This window comes from Anomaloglossus baeobatrachus, chromosome 2 (genome assembly GCF_048569485.1).
Source record: "Anomaloglossus baeobatrachus isolate aAnoBae1 chromosome 2, aAnoBae1.hap1, whole genome shotgun sequence".
NCBI classification, from domain to species: domain Eukaryota; kingdom Metazoa; phylum Chordata; class Amphibia; order Anura; family Aromobatidae; genus Anomaloglossus; species Anomaloglossus baeobatrachus.
Genome location: NC_134354.1, coordinates 454,952,872 through 454,973,894, shown reverse-complemented (window position 1 = coordinate 454,973,894; position 21,023 = coordinate 454,952,872). Strand labels below are relative to the sequence as shown.

Genomic DNA, 21,023 nt, shown 5'->3' with positions numbered 1-21,023 from the left:
GACGTCGGACCCGTCATGCACCGCGGCTAGAGAAGAAGGAGAACAAAGATGGCCGAAAGAGACTGCTCCGGCACCGGACAACGGAGACGCCCATATGGCCCTATTACACCGCAGCGTGACCATTAAGTCAGTACTATAAAGTGTTTTTTATGTTGTCACAGCGGCCTGGGCTCTTATATACAGCATGTTAGAATGCTGTATATAAGAGCCCGGTGGTGGTGGCCGCAGCTTATAGTCCAAAAAAGTGGTGACAGGTTCCCTTTAAATGCAAGTCCCCTGCCACGTCCTATACTCACCTATTGAGTTGTAACCTCCGGCCGCTCCATGAAACATTGGAGGTCACAAATCGCCGGAGACCAACTGGTGCGACACTGGAAAAAGATGAAGACGGCGAAAGGCGCATATAAGACAGGGGCCGGGGAGTTAGATTTAAAGCACCACTCCAGGAGTGAAATAAAAATAAAAACCAAAAAATAAAAAATAAGTTGGAATGGTGTTTTAAGAAATACAGTTTGTTATATATAAAAGCTTGATTAAAACAATGTCATTTTTGTTATCCATAAATTTAAAATCTGTCCACTTCATAGTCACCGGTCAGCCTTTCAGACATAGATCAAAAACAGATATCTCTAGAAACATCTCAAGCTGACATGATGGAAAAAAACAAAACAAAAACAGGTTACTATGCGTAATCAGGATTTCACAAAGACGCCCAACACTGGTATCAAGGTATGTGCTGCAGATTTCTGTGAAAACAGCCATCTAATGTGAGTGGTGAGACTTTACGCCAGCTAATATCGGTCGCCTGCTTTACTAAGCACTGGTCCCCGTACTCTACTGCAGAGGTAAACTCTCCTACCTCTGGACGAGAGATCAAGAGCACAATCCAGCTGCAGAATATGCTAAAGTCCAGAGAACCTGACTCATGCTGCCCAAACCACAAGAAGAATGAATGCCTGGCTGTACAATGACAGCCAGGTATATTGTTCTGTGAAACGCTACGGATTTCAGAGAAAATCCAGAGCCCAGACTAGTCCACCGCCAGCCGCAGCCTACTTCATCCAGAAAGGCTGCAGATGTCTCGCCATAAGTACAAACAATAGAAAGATCTAGCAATAACAAAGTGGTGTTGGGACGAGTCTCCTCTCCGGCTATGGTCCCCAGTGGATCCTTACAGTATACTTTCTCTGAAATGCTGGAGTGTTTATTACAATAATATGCTGGCTGCAATGATGCAAGCCAAGCAGACAGTAGCATGAATCAGATGTCAGGGTCCATTTAAAGGATATTTTCTATTAAAACCCAAAGGCAAAATGTAGTATCCAATTAAATAGGCTATTTTCCCTCTGTATAAGCAGTATCCATTTACCATATGCAGCAGGAAAGCTACTAGTACATACATCACTTGTATCCACAGGCCCCGAAGCAACTCACTGGCCTCCATGTGGCTGGTATATATGTCAAAATAGCTTTTTTTTTTGGTAGTGAAGAATAATGCACCTGAGTGCGCTATTCCACAGGTAAGGAGTCTCCCGACAGAAACATTGCACCGACAAACCAAACTGACCCCAATGAGTAATATTTCATTGTCTTTCTGGGCAAGAAAAGCGAACACTTGTTTGTTTCACAATGAAGAAGATAGGTAATCTGCTATGTATTGACATCTAGAGACACTAAATTCAACAACTCTGTATGGTCACTATTATTTTGATATCAAGTCATGTGACAAGGGGATCATAGACTATTCCTAAAAACGGCATGGTCATCCGAACAATCCCAACAATAGTTATAGGCAATCACAGACAGCGGTCCCGATTCATCAAGACTGGCATTGTCCTCACCAGTGTTGATGAGGGGGCTTGTTTGGGTCAGAGGAGCCCAATTTATAGAGGTACATGCCTCTTAATGAATCAGACACATAGTAAAAAAGGCCACAAGCCTTACTCTGGTCAAGGACTGCAGTAAAATTTGTAGCCTAACGTAAGCCACAGCTGGTCGTGAATTAGAAAAGCGAGTGTCACAACAACCCGCTCCAGATCTGCCCACGTTATAAGAGCTGGCAGAAATCAGCACAACATGCCAAAAGTCACAACATCTTAGCACAACTCGAGCTGTGCAAAAAATCTGCAACTTTTCAAAAGCGATTTAAGCCAAATTTTTGATGTAAACACTTAAGTGAATTCAGGGCCAATATCTCAGTAAAGGACCCGTTACAGGCAACGACATCACTAACGAGATGTCGTTGGGGGTCACAGAATTTGTGACGCACATCCGGCCTCGTTAGCGACGTTGTTGCTTGTAAGACGTACGAGCGACAGCTAACGATGCAAAATACTCACCAAATCGTTGATTGTTGAAACGTCGTCCATTTCCCAAATATCGTTGCTGGTGCTGGATGCAGGTTGTTCGTCGTTGCTGAGGCAGCACACATCGCTACGTGTGACACCCAAGGAATGACGAACAACAGCGTTCCTGTGTCCTCTGGCAACGAGGTGATGTGACTTATGCGGCTGCTCTCCGCCCCTCCACTTCAATTGGACGCCTGCCGTGTGACTTCGCTGTGACGCCGCACAAACCACCCCCGTAAAAAAGAGGCGGTTCGCCGGCCACAGCAACGTCGCTAGGAAGGTAAGTAGTGTGACGGGTACTAACAATATTGTGCGCCACGGGCAGCGATTTGCCCGTGACGCACAAACGACGGGGGCGGGTGCTTTCACGTGTGAAGCATGTAAAGCGCCCTTAAGTACGTGTAAAGCGCCCTCAAGTTAAAAAAAAGAAATGTTTAAAAAGTAATGACATCTTTTTCCATGTATTTTAGGCTGCTGACACTAAGTAAATATTGACACAAGTAAATATGACAAATGGGGTATTTAAAAACTAGCTAACAAGCTAGGAACTGCCACTAGTGAGTACACTGTGCAGTAAATTGAAAGTGAGGGGGTAGGCCTCTTGTCACTACTGATGAAGTGGGGTAGGCCTCTTTTCACTACTGATGAAGTGGGGTAGGCCTTGTGTCACTACTGATGAAGTGGGGTAGGCCTTGTGTCACTACTGATGAAGTGGGGTAGGCCTTGTGTCACTACTGATGAAGTGGGGTAGGCCTTGTGTCACTACTGATGAAGTGGGGTAGGCCTTGTGTCACTACTGATGAAGTGGGGTAGGCCTTGTGTCACTACTGATGAAGTGGGGTAGGCCTTTGTCACTACTGATGAAGTGGGGTAGGCCTTTGTCACTACTGATGAAGTGGGGTAGGCCTTTGTCACTACTGATGAAGTGGGATAGGCCTTTGTCACTACTGATGAAGTGGGGTAGGCCTTTGTCACTACTGATGAAGTGGGGTAGGCCTTTGTCACTACTGATGAAGTGGGGTAGGCCTTTGTCACTACTGATGAAGTGGGGTAGGCCTTTGTCACTACTGATGAAGTGGGAGGACCTCTTCAATCTACAGAAAAATTGAGGTGGCAGATACTGCTGTATTTGGTAGACAAGAGCTCTTCACTATTGTAGTAGAGTCCAAATCGGGTGCAAGGCCACCCCAACACATAAGTTGCCCTATAACCATGTGGATTTCACCCTTTACTTAAAGCATTGAGTGTTTGGCTGACATGTATGCAGGCCTTCAATAGTGGTCAAATATTGATAATTACAGAAATATGGGTGCATACATGGCAGTACTATTGGAGCAAAGAGCCAAACCACTACAATATATTACTAAATTACATACTACATTAATTTAATAGCCGCCTATGTAGCTGGGGTACAATGTAGTGCTACATGTAAAATCTAAATGTCCACCAGAGCCGCTCTCTTGTTATTTGTGCCCTAATAAATGCATACAGACAGGACTTGTTTCCATAAGAAAACTACTAACACTTTGTAAAGGTAGAATTTTGTAAAAAGAAATATTATTTTAATGCCTTCATTTAATTAATACATGTATAATGTAAAAGGACCACCCTTGTTGGATCTAGCGAACACAAGCATGTACAGTGTTTCTAGATACGCTACATACATAAGCTAAAAACGAATAAAGAGGTACTGTAGTGTATGACATTCCAAAAACCAAGAACAAAACGTTTGGGCTCCCTCTAGTGACAAATGTGGGTATGACATGAGGCTACATTCTCGCCGAGTGCCCATTTGTTTTTCTCAAAGTTAATTCCATATTTGTTGGAAATTATCACAATTTAATCTGCTTGGATTAAAAATTATAAGGTTCAAGGAGAAGAAAGTACTAGCAAAAAGAAAACATTTAAAATAAAAAAAACATTGAAAAAGATTCCCGGCGTTTACATTAAAGAATACACCCGAGAACTTGCTTCTACTGTGACAGGACACCAACCCAAGAATGCCAAAGCTCACCTCATACATGATCGTATTGAGGTTCTGCTGTCCAACGCTGTTCTTGTTTTTTCTTCCATCTCTTTGCTGTGCTTTTAGGTCGGTAAGCAACTGATATACCTATTATACCAGAAAAGAGAGAGATGGAATGAATGTCCTGTCTATTACATACATCCTGCAATGTATTACAAGTCATTATGTCACACAATCAACACGTCACACTGCAATAGCCTCTAACAGAGCAATGCAGATATTATTTTTCGCCCTCATACTTATATACATATAAGCAGTTGTTTATATTTCCATCTATGAACTTTCTCTATTAAGTGTGTATGGTGTGGCATTAAATGGAATAGGTCAGCAGGTTTTTGCTATTTCATTGGAAAGGAGCATAATGTAGGGGCAGAGAGCCTAATTTCAGGGATGCGTCACTTACTGGGCTATGTGTTGTAGATTTAATACAATAAGTGTTTTCTCAGCAGGAGATTATCACTGCCTTAGTAGGTGTCACATGAACAGCAGTCAGGCTAATCTGTGTAACCCTGCACCCACTACTGATTAGCAATCTACCCATGAAGCTGTCAGTCAGGGGTGTGGGTGGGATTATACACCGCTCAGCATTCTGACTACATCTACAACAGAGAAAACAGAGATTCTATCCAAACTATACCAAACAGCCTAATAAGTGATACAACTTTGGAATCAGGCTTTATTGTCCTAGAGAGTATGCTGCTCTCAGTTTACATAGCAAAAACCCGCTGACAGACTCCCTTTATAATTTTCAATTGAATTACGAGTGGTCTCAATTAATTTCACTGCATAAGTTAACGCACCACTCCAGTGGGGGTTTTTTTCTCAGTGTTGGAATGGTGCTTTAAAACTAGGTCCCCAGTCCCTGCTATGATACTTACCCTCCGGCATTTTCATGCTTTTTCGGCACTGCTCTGGTCCTGCGGTGTCATCTTGTGCCTTCCTGTAATTTCCCACTGGCCGAAAGTCTGAAGTTACGTCACAAGCTCACAATGCATCTCTGCGAGAGCCAGAACGATGCTCTTAGGGGCACTTTGCACACTACGACATCGCAAGCCGATGCTTACGATGTCGAGCGCGATAGTCCCCGCCCCCGTCGCAGCTGCGATATCATGGTGATAGTTGGCGTAGCGAACATTATCGCTACGCTAGCTTCACATGCACTCACCTGCCCTGCGACATCGCTCTGGCCGGCGAAACCGCCTCCTTATTAAGGCGGCGGGTCGTGCGGCGTCATAGCGACGTCACACGGCAGGCGGCCAATAGAAGCGGAGGGGTGGAGATGAGCAGGACGTAAACATCCCGCCAACCTCCTTCCTTCCGTATTGCTGTCGTGAGCCGCAGGACGCAGGTAGGAGATGCTCCTCGCTCCTGCGGCTTCACACTCAGCGATGTGTGCTGCCGCAGGAGCGAGGAACAACATCGTAACATCGGTCCTTCCGTAATTATGGATATGACCAACGCTACAACGATGATACGATTACGACGATTTTGCGCTCGTTAATATTATATCGCATCAAAAATTATTTACACACTCCGATATCGCCTGCGACGCCGGATGTGCGTCACTTTCAATTTGACTCCATTGACATCGTACCTGCGATGTCGTAGTGTGCAAAGTGCCCCTTAGAGTTGTATTGAGTGGTGACCTCCGGATCACTCCAGAAACACTGGAGCTACAGAAAGGTCACATATCACAGGAGACCGACCAGAGCGATGCTGGAAATAGATGAAGACGGCGGCAGGTGAGTATAAGACAGGGGCAAGGGACTTGCATTTAAAGCACCACTGCAGCGATGAATGGGAAAAAAATAGAGTGATACTTTATTAAATAAGTCATAATTACCAAACTTGGTTCTGCCCTACTCACGTTTCCATTTTAAAATGGTCTTTACCCCTATCTAAGCCATATTTTTTTTTATTAAGTTTTGCAAATAAATAAATAGAGAAAAATAACCTCAATAAACTCTAACAAAACAAAGTGAAAAATAAAGGGGTGGAGGTAAAATAAAATAATAGGATATCTATCCCTGAAGGAGGAGAATGTTAGCCATCTCTCGGGCTCCACTGGTGACCCCGATAAGACACTAAAGGGGGCTTTACACGCTACGATATCGTTAATGAATTATCGTCGGGGTCACGCCGTTAGTGACGCACATCCAACGTCATTAACGATATCGCAGTGTGTGACACTTTTGTGCGACCCAAAACGATCGCAAAAGCGGCCAAAATCGTTTGCTGTGGAGAGGTCGTCCTAAAACCAAAAATCGTTTAACACTCATTAGCGTTGTTGTTCCTCGTTCCTGCGGCAGCACACATCGCTATGTGTGACACCGTAGGAGCAAGGAACATCTCCTTACCTGCCTCCACCGGCTATGCGAAAGCAAGGAGGTGGGTGGGATGTTTACGTCCCGCTCATCTTCGCCCCTCCGCTTCTATTGGACGCCTGCCGTGTGACGTCGCTGTGACACCGCACGACCCGCCCCCTTAGAAAGGAGGCGGATCGCCGGACAGAGCGACGTCGCAGGGCAGGTAAGTCCGTGTGACGGGGGTGCGCGATTTAGTGCGCAACAGGAAGCGATATGCCCGTGTCGCACAAACAATGGGGGCGGGTACGTACGCTAGTGATATCGGCACAGATATCGTAGCGTGTAAAGCCCCCTTTAGTACTAGAGTGCTCACATGCTCCATTCCTGTAGGAAAAGGAGGGTGTGATTTGCCAGAAAAAAAGAGAATTTTGTTTACTTACCGTAAATTCTTTTTCTTGTAGTTCCGACATGGGAGACCCAGACCATGGGTGTATAGCTAGCGCCTCCGGAGGACACACAAAGCACTACACTCAAACGTGTAGCTCCTCCCTCCGGGCTATATACACCCCCTGGATGACAATCTACCCAGTTCAGTGCAAAAGCTGAAGGAGGACATCCACCCATAAGTAGAGATAGAGTAAAACTCGGCAAAACCAGAACTCTGTCTACTAACAACAGCCGTGAAACACACGGAACAAAAAACTGCCAACAGGCAACAGGGAGGGAGCTGGGTCTCCCATGTCGGAACTACAAGAAAAAGAATTTACGGTAAGTAAACAAAATTCTCTTTTTCTTTATCGTTCCTTATGGGAGACCCAGACCATGGGACGTTCCAAAACAGTCCATGGGTGGGAAAGAAACTAAACTGAGAAGTAGGCAAAACCTAACTTCACAAATGGGCGACAGCCGCCTGAAGGATGCATCTGCCCAAGCTCGCATCTGCCGAAGCATGAGCATGCACTTGGTAGTGCTTAGAAAAAGTGTGCAGACTGGACCAAGTGGCAGCCTGACACACCTGCTGAGCCGTAGCCTGGTGCCTGAAAGCCCAGGAGGCACCGACAGCTCTAGTCGAGTGCGCCTTAATCCCCGGCGGGGGAGGCACCTGAGAACACTGGTAGGCATCGGCGATAGCCGACCTAACCCAACGAGCCAGGGTCGGTTTAGATGCCGAGAGGTCCTTGCGCTGACCCGTGGTTAGCACAAAAAGTGAGGTGCTCCGCCGAAAAACGGCGGTGCGAGACACATAGATTCGGAGCGCCCGCACCAAATCCAAGGTGTGCAACGCCTTCTCAAAGCGATGCACAGGGGCCGGACAAAGAGAGGGCAATGAAATGTCCTGGTTAAGGTGGAAGGAAGACACCACCTTAGGGAGAAAGTCCGGAGTCGGACGCAGAACCACCTTGTCTTGGTGAAACACCAAAAAGGGGGATTCCGAAGAAAGCGCAGCCAAATCAGAAACTCTCCTGAGAGAAGTTATGGCTACTAGAAAAACAACTTTCTGTGAAAGTCTAGACAAAGGAACCTCCCTGAGCGGCTCAAAAGGGGATTTCTGTAAGGCCGTGAGGACCAGATTAAGGTCCCAGGGATCCAAGGGCCGTCGGTAAGGAGGGATGATGTGAGATGCGCCCTGCATGAAGGTGCGCACCTGAGCCAGTCGGGCGATACGCCGCTGGAACAATACCGACAAAGCCGACACCTGTCCCTTAAGGGAATTGAGGGACAGACCCAACTGTAGACCTGACTGTAGAAAAGACAGGATGGTCGGCAAGGAAAAAGGCCAAGGAGCATGGCCGGAAGAGCGACACCAGGATAGGAAAATTCTCCAAGTCCTGTGGTATATCTTAGCCGAGGAAGACTTCCGAGCTTGAGTCATGGTGGAGATGACCTCAGAGGGAATGCCTGAAGCCGTCAGGATCCAGGACTCAAGAGCCACGCCGTCAATCTGAGAGCCACAGAATTCTGGCGGAAGAACGGACCTTGAGAGAGAAGGTCTGGGCGGTCCGGGAGATGCCACGGCACCTCTACGGACAGGCGGAGCAGGTCTGGGTACCAGGCTCGCCTGGGCCAGTCCGGAGCAATGAGTATGACTCGACGGCCCTCCATTCGGATCTTGCGCAGAACCCTGGGCAGGAGCGCTAGAGGGGGAAACACATAGGCCAGACTGAACTGAGACCAATCCTGAACCAGTGCGTCTGCTGCGAAGGCTTGAGGATCGTGTGAGCGAGCCACGTAAACCGGAACCTTGTTGTTGTGCCGGGAAGCCATTAGATCTACTTCCGGAGTGCCCCACTTGCGGCAGATTGATCTGAACACTGACGGATGCAGGGCCCACTCGCCGCCGTCCACGGTTTGACGGCTGAGATAATCGGCCTCCCAGTTTTCCACGCCTGGGATGTGGACTGCGGATATGGTGGACTTGGAGTCCTCCGTCCACTGGAGGATTCGTTGAACCTCCAACATCGCCAGACGGCTGTGAGTTCCGCCCTGGTGATTGATGTAGGCAACCGCTGTCGCGTTGTCCGACTGAACCCGAATGTGCTTGCCCGCCAATAGGTGGTGAAAGTCTAGGAGAGCTAGAAACACAGCTCTGATTTCCAGCACATTGATCGGGAGGGCTGATTCGGACGAAGTCCAAGTGCCCTGTGCTCGGTGATGGAGAAATACCGCTCCCCAGCCGGAGAGACTGGCATCCGTGGTGAGGATCACCCAGGATGGAGTCAGGAAAGAACGTCCCTGTGAAAGGGAGAGGGGCTGAAGCCACCACTGAAGGGCGTTCCTGGCCTGTGATGACAGAGCCACCAGCCTGTCCAAAGAAGAGATCCGCTTGTCCCAACAGCGGAGAATGTCCAGCTGCAAGGGACGCAGATGGAACTGGGCAAAGGGAACCGCTTCCATGGACGCCACCATCTGACCCAGCACCTGCATGAGGTGTCTGATGGAATGACGGCGGTGCCTCAGCAGAGAGCGCACCGCCACACGAAGGGACTGCTGTTTGACTAGGGGCAACTTGACAAGTGCCGGCAGAGTCTCGAATTGCATCCCTAGGTACAAAAGTACCTGGGTCGGGGTCAGAGTCGACTTGGGGAGGTTGACAAGCCACCCGAACTGAATTAGCGTGGTGACAGTGAGAGAGACACTTCGCTGGCAGTCTACACTGGATGAGGCCTTGACTAGAAGGTCGTCCAGGTAAGGAATCACTGCCAATCCCTGGAGGTGCAGGACCGCAACCACTGCTGCCATGACCTTGGTGAACACTCGAGGGGCCGTGGCTAAGCCAAAGGGAAGAGCCACGAACTGGAAATGTTCCTCTCCGATTGCAAAGCGTAGCCAGCGCTGGTGTGAGACCGCAATAGGCACATGCAGATAGGCATCTCTGATGTCGATGGATGCCAGAAAATCTCCCTGGGTCATTGAGGCAATGACCGATCTCAGAGATTCCATGCGAAAATGCCGCACCTGAACATGCTTGTTGAGAAGCTTGAGATCCAGGATGGGTCGGGAGGAACCGTCCTTTTTGGGGACTAGAAAGAGGTTTGAGTAGAAACCCCTGAACCGTTCCCGAGCGGGGACCGGAACAATTACACCGTTGGCCTGCAGGGATGCCACGGCCTGAGAGAAGGCGGCGGCTTTGGAGCAGGGGGGGGTGGACAGAAAAAAATCTGTTTGGCGGGCTGGAGGAAAAAGGTATCCTGTAGCCGTGGGTGATGATATCCCGCACCCACTGATCAGAGACGTGTTGCAACCACACGTCGCCAAAGTGGGAGAGCCTGCCACCGACCAAGGACTTTGCTGGCGCGGCCAGATAGTCACGAGGAGGCTGCCTTGGTGGCAGCGGCTCCTCCGGTCTTTTGAGGACGCGGCTTTGCGCGCCAGTTGGGTTTACGGTCCTTGGCTGCGGTAGTGGACGAGGCCGAGGGCTTAGAGGATGACCAGTTAGAGGAACGAAAGGAACGAAACCTCGATTGGTTCCTGCCCTGGGCAGGTTTCTTGGCTTTAGCTTGTGGCAAGGAAGTACTCTTCCCGCCAGTAGCTTCCTTAATTATGTCATCAAGCTGTTCCCCAAACAGCCGGGACCCAGTAAAAGGGAGACTCGCAAGGTACTTCTTAGAGGAAGCGTCCGCTTTCCACTCTCGAAGCCACAAGATCCTGCGGATCGCGAGGGAGTTAGCGGAGGCCACTGCCGTGCGGTGAGAAGCCTCCAGGATGGCAGACATGGCGTAGGATGCAAAAGCCGAAGCTTGAGAAGTTAAGGCATCCATCTCAGGAATAGAGTCCCTGGAGAGGGAATAAATCTCCGCTAGAGAGGCAGAGATAGCCTTAAGAGCCCACACTGCCGCAAAAGACGGGGAGAACGAGGCTCCTGCCGCCTCAAATACAGACTTGGCCAGAAGGTCAACCTGGCGGTCAGTGGGGTCCTTAAGAGAAGTGCCGTCAGCCACAGCAACGACTGTGCGGGCTGAGATTCTGGACACCGGAGGGTCTACCTTTGGGGACTGGGCCCAGTCCTTAACCACTTCCGGAGGAAAAGGGAAACGGTCATCTGAACTACGTTTCGGAAAACGTTTGTCAGGACAGGCCCTGGGCTTGTCAACAGTGGTCTGGAAGCTGGAGTGGTTAAAAAACATACTCCTAGGCTTCTTAGGAGAGGTAAACTGGTGTACCTCTACCAGAGAGGGTTGTTCCTCTGACTCATGTGGGTTGAGGTTCAGTACGGAGTTAATGGACGCAATCAAGTCACTAACATCCGCATCACCCTCAGACAAGTCAATGGGGTACATAGAGGCAGCGTCTGAGCCCACAGCAAACGAATCTTCCTCGCCCTGCACCTCGGCCTGTGAATCAGAGCCGTGGGACGAGGAAGGAGAAGGGTCCGTGCGTCTCCGTTTAGGGGGACGAGGTCCTAGGACATGCTCTGAGGGCTCTGCAGACGGAGCCGCAGAGACACCCTGAGAGGGAGGCTGATGCATAGACAGCAGCGTCCGGGACAGCTGCCCCATGGAATCGGCAAACGACTTGGAAAGAGCTTGTGAAAAGGATGCTACCCAAGCCGGGGGTTCCACCGTGGCCGGAGCAGCCGGAGGGACCCCTGAGGAGGCTCCAGGCTGAGACACAACCATATTAGCACAGGCATCACAATGTGGGTATGTGCTTGGCTCTGGCAGAATGAGCTTGCACGCAGTGCATATAGCATACATGTTTGCAGCCTTGCTCCTAGTAACAGACATGCTGCTGTGGAGGAAGTTCTGCAGCCAAAACACACTCCTGTAGAAAGCCTGAGAGTGTAATAAAAGTCCACAACCAGAGGTTGTGGCTTACCAGCCCTGCTCTCTGTGTGTCCTCCGGATTTCACCGCTCCCCTTGAAGTGTCAGTCTTCCAGATAGTAGGCAGCAGCAGCATCCAGCGCTTCCCAGTGTAAGAAAACGCTGAGAAAATGGCGCTGGGAGAAGGAGGGGGGGCGTGTATAAGCCCAGGAGCGGGAAAAACAGAGGGCAGAGAGACACAGGGAGGTAGACAGGGGAGGGGACATCTCCCTAGAGAGGAGTGCCCTCCCCTCTGCTGGCCGGGCGGTGGGCGGCGCTGTATGTAAAACATGCAGAAGAAGCCAAAAACGAAACTAGGCCCAAACTGAAGCCGGGGTCTAGATTTTAAAGTGCGGCCGACGAGCAGGCACCGTCGGCGCGGTTCTCATGGGAAATTCCCAGAACCGGCCGAAATTAACAGTAACGCTAAAGCACATACTGTCCCCCTATAAAAGTACCCGGGACCCCTGAAAAAACGTCTCAATACTTAGCTTTGAGACGCAGGGCCATGTCCCTGAGTGGGGGTTAACGCTCCTTCCAGCAGGGACCAGACAGGGCTGCGGATGGAGATCGGCCTTCTGCAAGCAGAGAGGACCGTGGAGGCTCCCACTTCAAACAGAGCCTCGACAGAGGATGCGAAGGAGCTCGGCATGTGAAGGCTCCAGCCTTATTGAAATCAGCCTTAACAGCACCCCGCAGAGTGGAGCGTGAAGGGACATGCCGGGAGTCCAGACTGGACCCGCTTTTCTTCCAAATCTTTAAAAATTAAAATAAAAATGAAAAAAATATCAGGAAAAGAAAATGTGTGTGATCCTCCTGGAACACAAAGCGTTGAACTGGGTAGATTGTCATCCAGGGGGTGTATATAGCCCGGAGGGAGGAGCTACACGTTTGAGTGTAGTGCTTTGTGTGTCCTCCGGAGGCGCTAGCTATACACCCATGGTCTGGGTCTCCCATAAGGAACGATAAAGAAATGTGACTATGTAGCGACTATAGTCATTTCTTAGAATAGGCCAAATTCTTTTAACTCCTCAGCGTTTAACTATTCACTATTAGCTATTAGTAGGGATTGATTGTGATTCCTAATATTTGTGATCCACAATTTTATTTTTCCATTTTCTTTATTGTTTCATTCCAAGGACCATACTTTTTCTTTTTTTGTCAACGTAACAGTATAGCAGTTTTTTTACTTCTTCGGGATGGGCTTGTATTTGTTAGTTGCATTATTCTGAAGTACATGTAACTTTTTATCAAACTTCTTAACTTGTGTTTTGTGCCACAATAGATTTACCATGTCAAAACTACATCTTTAAATTGGAATTTTACTATGTATTTTGTATGCTTTTGTAACGTTCTTTGCCTTATAGCAGTGATCCCCAACCTTTACTTTGAGACCCACAGTCAGCTCTGATACAGTGGGATGCAGAGGCGTACCTAAGGGGGGGCTGGCGGGGCATTTGCCCCGGGCGCAACTGTGAGGGGGGCGCTGTCGGGCTGCCTGATGCAGCGCTGTGAAAGTCTCCCCGGGGGCTGCGGTTGCCGCTCTGCAGTGGGAGCCGCTATTCTCTGAGCCCAGCGGTCACACTGACAGCCGCTCTCATAGAAGCTGCAGAGCGTGGCTCCCACTGCTCAATTGTCTTTGTATCTGTCAGACGCGAGGACAATTGAAGCGGTGATCCCTGGCGCTGACTTCCGGGTCAGAGCGACGGCTGTCATGTGATCAGGTCAGCTGATCACACTGTTGACCGGAAGTCAGGGCTGCAGCGCAGAGGTGGCAGAGAGCGCTGATAAGTGCTCCAGTGTGGAGCTGAAGACACGGACGGAGGAACATTATGGGGTGAGGGGGGAGGCATCTATGCACACGGAATGGGGGGACAGAGGGTGGGGAGACTGAACTATTAGTGGACATATTATGAGGGGATAGAGGTTGGGGAGGGGGCAGTATCTAAAGACAGTATGGAGGAGAGAGGATGGGAAGGGAGCAGTATCTATAGACACAGTAGGGGTGAGGGGGAACAATCTTTTGACACAGTATGGTGGGAAGAGAGGTTGGGGAGGGGGAAGCATCTTTGAGGCACAGTATGGAGAGAGGGGAGGGAGGGTGAGGGGTGATGTATGGGGAAAGGGAGGGGTGACATATACAGACATGGTATGGGGAGCAAATGGGAAAAAAATTTTGAGGACACAATAAAGAGTGACATGGTATGAGGAGTAAGTGGGCAGGATGGGGAGTGAGGCGGAAAACTATATGGACACGCAGGAGGTAGTGAGGAAGACTGTAAGGGATGAGAAAAATGTGAGGGGGCACAGAATAAAGACTGGGTAGTAGAGGGACGTGGTATGGAGAGGGGGCAAAATTGGAGGACAGTGTGAGGCCATAGCGAGGAGGGGGTGGGATGAGAAGGCACAGTATAAAGACTGGGCAGTATAGGGTGATACAGTGAGAGGACAGTGCGAAGAGTAGTGTGGAAAGGAGAGGGAGTATGGAGAGCATGTACCATAAGAGGTACAGTGTGGGGTCATATTTCGTGTAGAGAACACAATGAGGGGTCATTATTTATTCTGGGGCACAGTGTAGGGCAGATATTTTTAAATAGAAGTATTATAATCATTCTGCTATTTTAGGGGCATCGTGTCGGGATTTGCTGCAGAAGACCGGAGAAGATGGAAATCTGCAGGGATGATATGTGAATGTGAAAAGTCATCATGGCAACAGGACAAGGTGAATAGAAAGAAACGACTCAGATACATCATCTATAAAAGGTACCTGAATTTAAATGTTTATTTGTGATACTAGGTCCCATCATTAGGCCTTGGTCCCACTTGCGCATTGTTTCTGATGTGAGCACAATGGGACCCCCACTGATCAGCTGTTCTTGGTGCAGGTGGCCGGAAATGCTTATTTCTGGATCTGCTCTGTTCTCTGATGGTTTCCGCGGCCGGGTACTGTGCATCCACCTCATTGATTTTAATAGGAGACTGATGCCACTATCATAAGATGGAGCAGATCCAAAACTGAGCACTTCCGGGCACCTGCTACCACCGGCACGGCACCTAGAACAGGCGATTGGCGGGGGTGCAAGGTGCCGGATCCCGACCAATCAGACATTGGTGATCTATCCTAAGGAAAGGTCTTCAGTGTTAAAGTAGTGGACAATTGAACAACCTCTTTAATAAAGTCTTGTGCCGTCTGACAAGTTAAGGGTTACTATGTTTTTATTTATGTTGTTAGGAGCATTAAAGGGGTTGTCCAAGATTGTCATGAGTCTGCAGTCACTCTGTGTGTCACTCTGTGACTGCAGCCTTCTGAATTCTCACAGTGTGCACACTGCACGTGGTCAGGATTCTCTGGTGCCGGCAGTGACAGTGGGAGGTTATGACGCTGCAAGTATGCGATTTACATAGATGTGGTCACGTGTTGAACAGACATGCTCAATGAAAATGAATTGACTGAGGCTGGACACATAAAACCAGAATGTGGCCAGAAGTATATAAATCTCATACTTGTGCTCACATGATCGTCCATTCTCGTCATTGGCACCGAAGAATCCTAAAAGTGTGCAGAGCAGAATTCAGAAGCGTGAAGTCACGAATAGATTCACTGCAGATTTTTATCTCTAATCTAGAAAATCCCTTTAATTACAAAATTAGGTAGTGTAGTATCCTCAGTTCTAACAGCGCGTAATATACGCACTGTCACAATTCAGCTCTGCTCGCTGGTCACCACATGGCCACTCCACTCATATGTGATTTTCATACTTGCATGTGACAATTAGCTTGTCTTCATGCGTTTCTCATTCAACATTGAGAGAATTATTAAGGGAAGCTCGTCCTCACGTGACTAAGTGTGCAAATCATATATGAGTGACTGATCACATGACGACCACCCAAATTGCTTGGGGGGGCGCCAAACTGAATTCTTGCCCTGGGTGCTGGAAAGCCTAGATACACCTCTGGTGGGACCCATAGTAACACCAAGAGCCCCATAGTCCCCATATAATGACAGCAAAGCTTTCCCAAAAAGCACACCTAAATCTTATGCCCCCCAGTATACTTACATCCAGTGGTTCACAATTTACTCCCTTTTGGTATTCTTCACCTCAAGATCACGCCCAGCTTCAGGTACCCCATTATCTGACTGTACCCCCCACCAGTATACACTCACCTAAGTCTGCTCTTCTGTGTGGAGCTTCTCACAAAAGTCACCACCTGAAGACTTTTTTTGTAGTAGTTCCCTAAACCTAGTGCTAACACACCAAGCGGTCAGGCCACAGCAAGCCACACAACATGGCCTGGGAGCCGCAGGGGGAGGACACATGCCTTTTTGTGTCTAACGTGATATTTATTTTTATCTCCCAAACTTATGTTTTTCATACCTTCTTATGATGTTCAAGTTCATGTTAAAAAAAGGCGTAAAAATAAATGTAATTGTTAATTAAATTTGTTAAATTGTTAGTTAACTTTTTAGAGGAAAAACGATAAACAAAAACAATTTATGACACTTTGTGTTTAAAATGTTATGCTATGTACTCACTGCACAGGTGAGAACGCTATTCTATGGGTCCACACAATAAAGGAGATATATTTATATATTGTACTTTTATTTGTTGTATATGACTATTAGACAATAGCTACACTGTAATAAAAATTCACTTGTTTTTGTGTCGAGCCACGATTATCTTAAATTTCCATCAGTGGAGCTAAATGAGGGCTTATCTTGTGTGACAGGTTAGTTTTAATTGGTAATGTATTGAGGTGACTTTTTCATCACTTTTTATTACACTCAGAGGCAAACTGAACCCCCAACCCCCCCCCCCCAAAAACAGCAATTCTAGATTTTATTTAAACACTGTTCAATGTATGAATACCATGTTCTCTTTGTTCTGTGCAATCTAGCAGCGACAAACTAGATTGCACAGATCTTCCTAATTGCTCTGGCTAGAAAACTGGAATGGATTTTTAACCCCTTAATGACCCATGACGTACTGGATATGTCATGGGTCGTGTGCAGTTAATCCCCGGCCCCTGCCGTGGGCAGGTGGCGGCTATCCGCGCACGTATCAGCTGTTTTCAACAGCTGACATGTGTGCCTGTTAGTCGCGGGTGGAATCACTTCCACCCGCGACCATTAACCCCTTACATCTCACTGCCAAAATCTGGCAGCGAAATGTATATGCACGCCGCCCTGACAGTGACTTACCCCGCCCCCATCGGAAGTCACGTGACATGGTTACGTGACTTTCGGTGGTTGCCATGGTAGCACAGGGTCATGTGATGACGCCTGTAGCTAACATGAGTCACTTCCTCTCAATGCCGGAATACAGCAGGCATGGAAAGTAAAAAGCACCAAATCTGCAGTTCTCAGCTCTGTAGCTGTGATCAGCAGATAGCGATCAGCAATCCGATCGCTCTGCCCTATAGCCCCCTAGAGGGACTAGTAAAATAAAAAAAAAAGTTAAAAAAAATGTTTTAAAAAAAAAAATAAAAAAACCCTAAAAGTTCAAATTACCCCCCTTTCACCCCATTGAAAATTAAAGGGTTAAAAAAATAAAATATACACACATATTTAGTATCGCCGCGTTCAGAAATGCCTGATCTATCAAAATATAAAATCAATTAATCTGATCAGTAAACGGCGTAGCGGCAAAAAAATTCCAAACGCCAAAATTACGTTTTTTGGTCGCCGCAAATTTTGCGCAAAATGCAATAACAGGCGATCAAAACGTAGCATCTGCGCACAAATGGTACTGTTAAAAACGTCAGCTCGAGACGCAAAAAATAAGCTGTCACTGAGGCATAGATCCCGAAAAATGAGAACGCTATGGGTTTTGGAAAATGGCGCAAAACGTGCGCCCCTTTTTTTGGACAAACTTGTAAATTTTTTTGACCCCTTAAATACAAGTAAACCTATTCATGTTTGGTCTCTACAAACTCGCACCGACGTCAGGCATCACATAGATACATCAGTTTTACCATATAGTGAACACGGTGAATAAAATATCCCAAAAACTATTGTACGATCACACTTTTTTGCAATTTTTCCGCACTTGGAATTTTTGTGCCGTTTTCCAGTACACTATATGGTAAAACTTATGGTTTCATTTAAAAGTACAACTCGTCCCGCAAAAAACAAGCCCTCATATGGCAAGATTGACAGAAAAATAAAAAAGTTACAGCTCTCGGGAAAAAAAAGAGAGGAAAAAACCAAAACGGAAAAACTCAAAATGCCCAGGGGCTGAAAGGGTTAAAGTGGATTAATAAAGCTATTTTTTAACTAATTTTGAGCATCAGACACCTTACTATTTCCACTGGATTCTGCCTTGCTGGTTTCTTTTACTTTTTGTGGCACAAGTACCGTAGTTATTTCTATCATATTTGGGCACAGATAACTTTTTGATCACTTTAAACTTAATTTGAAGCTGTCAAATTCCTGATTGACGGCGGCATGTGAAGGGTTAGTTTAACAAACAGCATTTTTTTTTTAGAAATAAAGCCACTGCTTTTTATGGTAGTTTTGTAGTTCATAGAGTCAAAGTCAAAAGTGGATTCAAAAGGAATGGGAAATATAGAAGAGAAATTACTTTTTTCCTGCTGAATCCACTTGTGCATACAAAGCTGCAGTGCTGTTTCCCCCAAACAATGCTCTATGAGTAAAAAACAACCCCATTGAACAGCCCTAACCATCTTTGGCATGGGCCACCAAACAGTCTTAAGGCCACATCTCACTAAGCAACATTGCTGCTGAGGCACGACTTTTGTGACGTAACAGCGATGTTGCTAGCGATGTTGCTGTGTGTGACATCCAGCAACAACCTGGCCCCTGCTGTGAGGTCGCTGGTTGTTGCTGAATGTCCTGGACCATTTTTTAGTTGTTGCTCTCCCGCTGTGAAGCACAGATCGCTGTGTGTGACAGCGACAGAGCAACAACTGAATGTGCAGTGAGCAGGAGCCGGCTTCTGTGGACACTGGTAACCAATGTAAACATCAGGTAACCAAGAAGTGCTTCGCTAGTTACCCGATATTTACCTTAGTTACTAGCGTCCACCGCTCTCACGCTGCCAGTGCCGGCTCCCTGCTCCCTGCACACACAGCCAGACTACACATTGGGTAAATAAGCACAGTGGTTTGCTTATTAACCCGATGTGTACTCTGGCTAGGAGTGCAGGGAGCCAGCGCTAAGTGGTGAGCGCTGGTAACCAGGGTAAATATCGGGTAACCAGCGAAGGCTTTCCTTGGTTACCTGATATTTACCTTAATTACCAAGCGCAGCATCGCTTCCATGCGTTGCTGCTGGCTGGGGGCTGGTCACTGGTGAGATTTGCCTGTGTGACAGCTCACCAGCGACCATGTAGCGACGCTCCAGCGATCTCTGCCAGGTCAGGTCGCTGGTGGGATCGCTGGAGCGTTGCTTAGTGTGACGGTACCTTTAGTGGTATTCTCCTTGGAATATCATTTCCATCAGAACACTGCTGGATGGTTATAATGATGGGTAAATGTACCCTCTTAAAGAGGGAGTCCGTCACCTCAAAAATGCTATTTACCTACAGCTGTAAAAGGTAACCTGGAGGTAAATCGTTCTGCTTTACTGGCATACTAGAGGAGTACTACACAGAGAAAATGAAGTTATATTCTCCCTGCAGCCACGCGCTTTCAGTTATCGGGGTGGTTCATGGAGCTGTTACAGTAAATGTTCACTACACATGATTGAGAGCCTGCTCTGCAGCATGCATGTTGTGGCCATCGTGCAGAGCAGGCTGTCACTCAAAGTGCAGGGGGAGTAATTATAGTGGGTGGTATCTGTAAAAGCCCCTGCATCCCCCCAATAACTGGAAGCGAGCTGCTGCAGTGAGAATAAAACTTAATTTTCTCCTTGTAACCATGTTCCAGTAAAGTAACATTATTGAAAGGGAACCTGTCGGGTGCAATATGCACCCAGAACCACGAGCACATTGCTAATGCCTGCATCTAGTAGCACAGATAAAGAGATCTTTAGAAAGAGTATTTCTAAAGATCTTTTATGGTCTGCTAATGAGGCCAGCAACTAGTCACAAGGGCGTGATTTTCCCTGGCTAGTCAGCCCCTTAACATGTTAGTACACCCCTGTGGGAGTGCTACCATGCTAATGAATGCGCAGCTTCAGAGGATGGTAGTGCTCAATTCCGAGTCCTGGATTTCGGCTCAGTGTGAATGATCCCGGACATTCGGTCACGCGCACTAAATGGGTTTGAAGCCAGGACTCATACACCCGGTGGTCATGCACACTATGAAGCCAGGTGTAGGAGTGCTGGCTTCACACCGAAAGTCTGGGATCGTGCGCACTCAGCCGAAATCCAGGACTTGGACGCGATGGCAGCTGAGAGGTGAGCACTACCAACCTCTGTTGCTGTGCATTCATTAGCATGTTAGCACGCCCACAGGGGTGTACTAATATGCTAAAGGGCCGACTCAGAAAAGCAAACCTTGCCCACACCACAGCTTTCTGTGTTAATTGTATAGTGACAGTAAGCTGCTAATCAGTGCTGGGCAGTTGAAGGAAAACATGCTCACTCTGCGCTGCCTTACGAGACCTCTATAGGAAGGATCCAGGACACATCAGTAGGTGAAAGCCAAAGGCATTGCAATGCATAGAAATAAACTGCTTCCACCTTCTGATGTGTCCTGGATCCTTCCTGTAGAGGTCTCTTAAGGCAGCGCAGAGTGAGCATGTTTCCCATCAACTTCTGTGTACATGGTGTATCTGCAGCAGCCCTACATCATGTGCGCTCATGTTATTGTGTCATACACAACTCTCACAGGTGAGTTTATCCAGTTTACTATACCCTGCTAATCATATAAGACCCTATTTCACCTTTCTATCCACAGCATTGTAGTCTAACAATGCTGAAGCCATAGTTGGACCAGGAGGCACATGACACCTAGTCCGGCAGTGTCAATCTCCGCCTGATAAAACACTCATTGTAAGGAAACAACAGCACACAGCTTTATAAGTGATACATCCCTAATCAGTGTCTCAGCCCCTACCTCATGGAGGTTACATAACAA

The 21,023-nt window shown here is 47.6% G+C and overlaps 1 protein-coding gene across 2 annotated transcripts in view; it reads right to left on the bottom strand.

The window, feature by feature from the left end:
- CRCP (CGRP receptor component) overlaps window positions 1–21,023 on the bottom strand; it is a 57,515-nt gene that overhangs the window by 30,950 nt on the left and 5,542 nt on the right. For both annotated transcript variants that reach the window (XM_075336315.1, XM_075336316.1), the window contains exon 3: window positions 4,363–4,461. In XM_075336315.1, coding sequence (XP_075192430.1) covers window positions 4,363–4,461 — 99 coding nt within the window. The remainder of the gene's footprint in view (window positions 1–4,362; window positions 4,462–21,023) is intronic.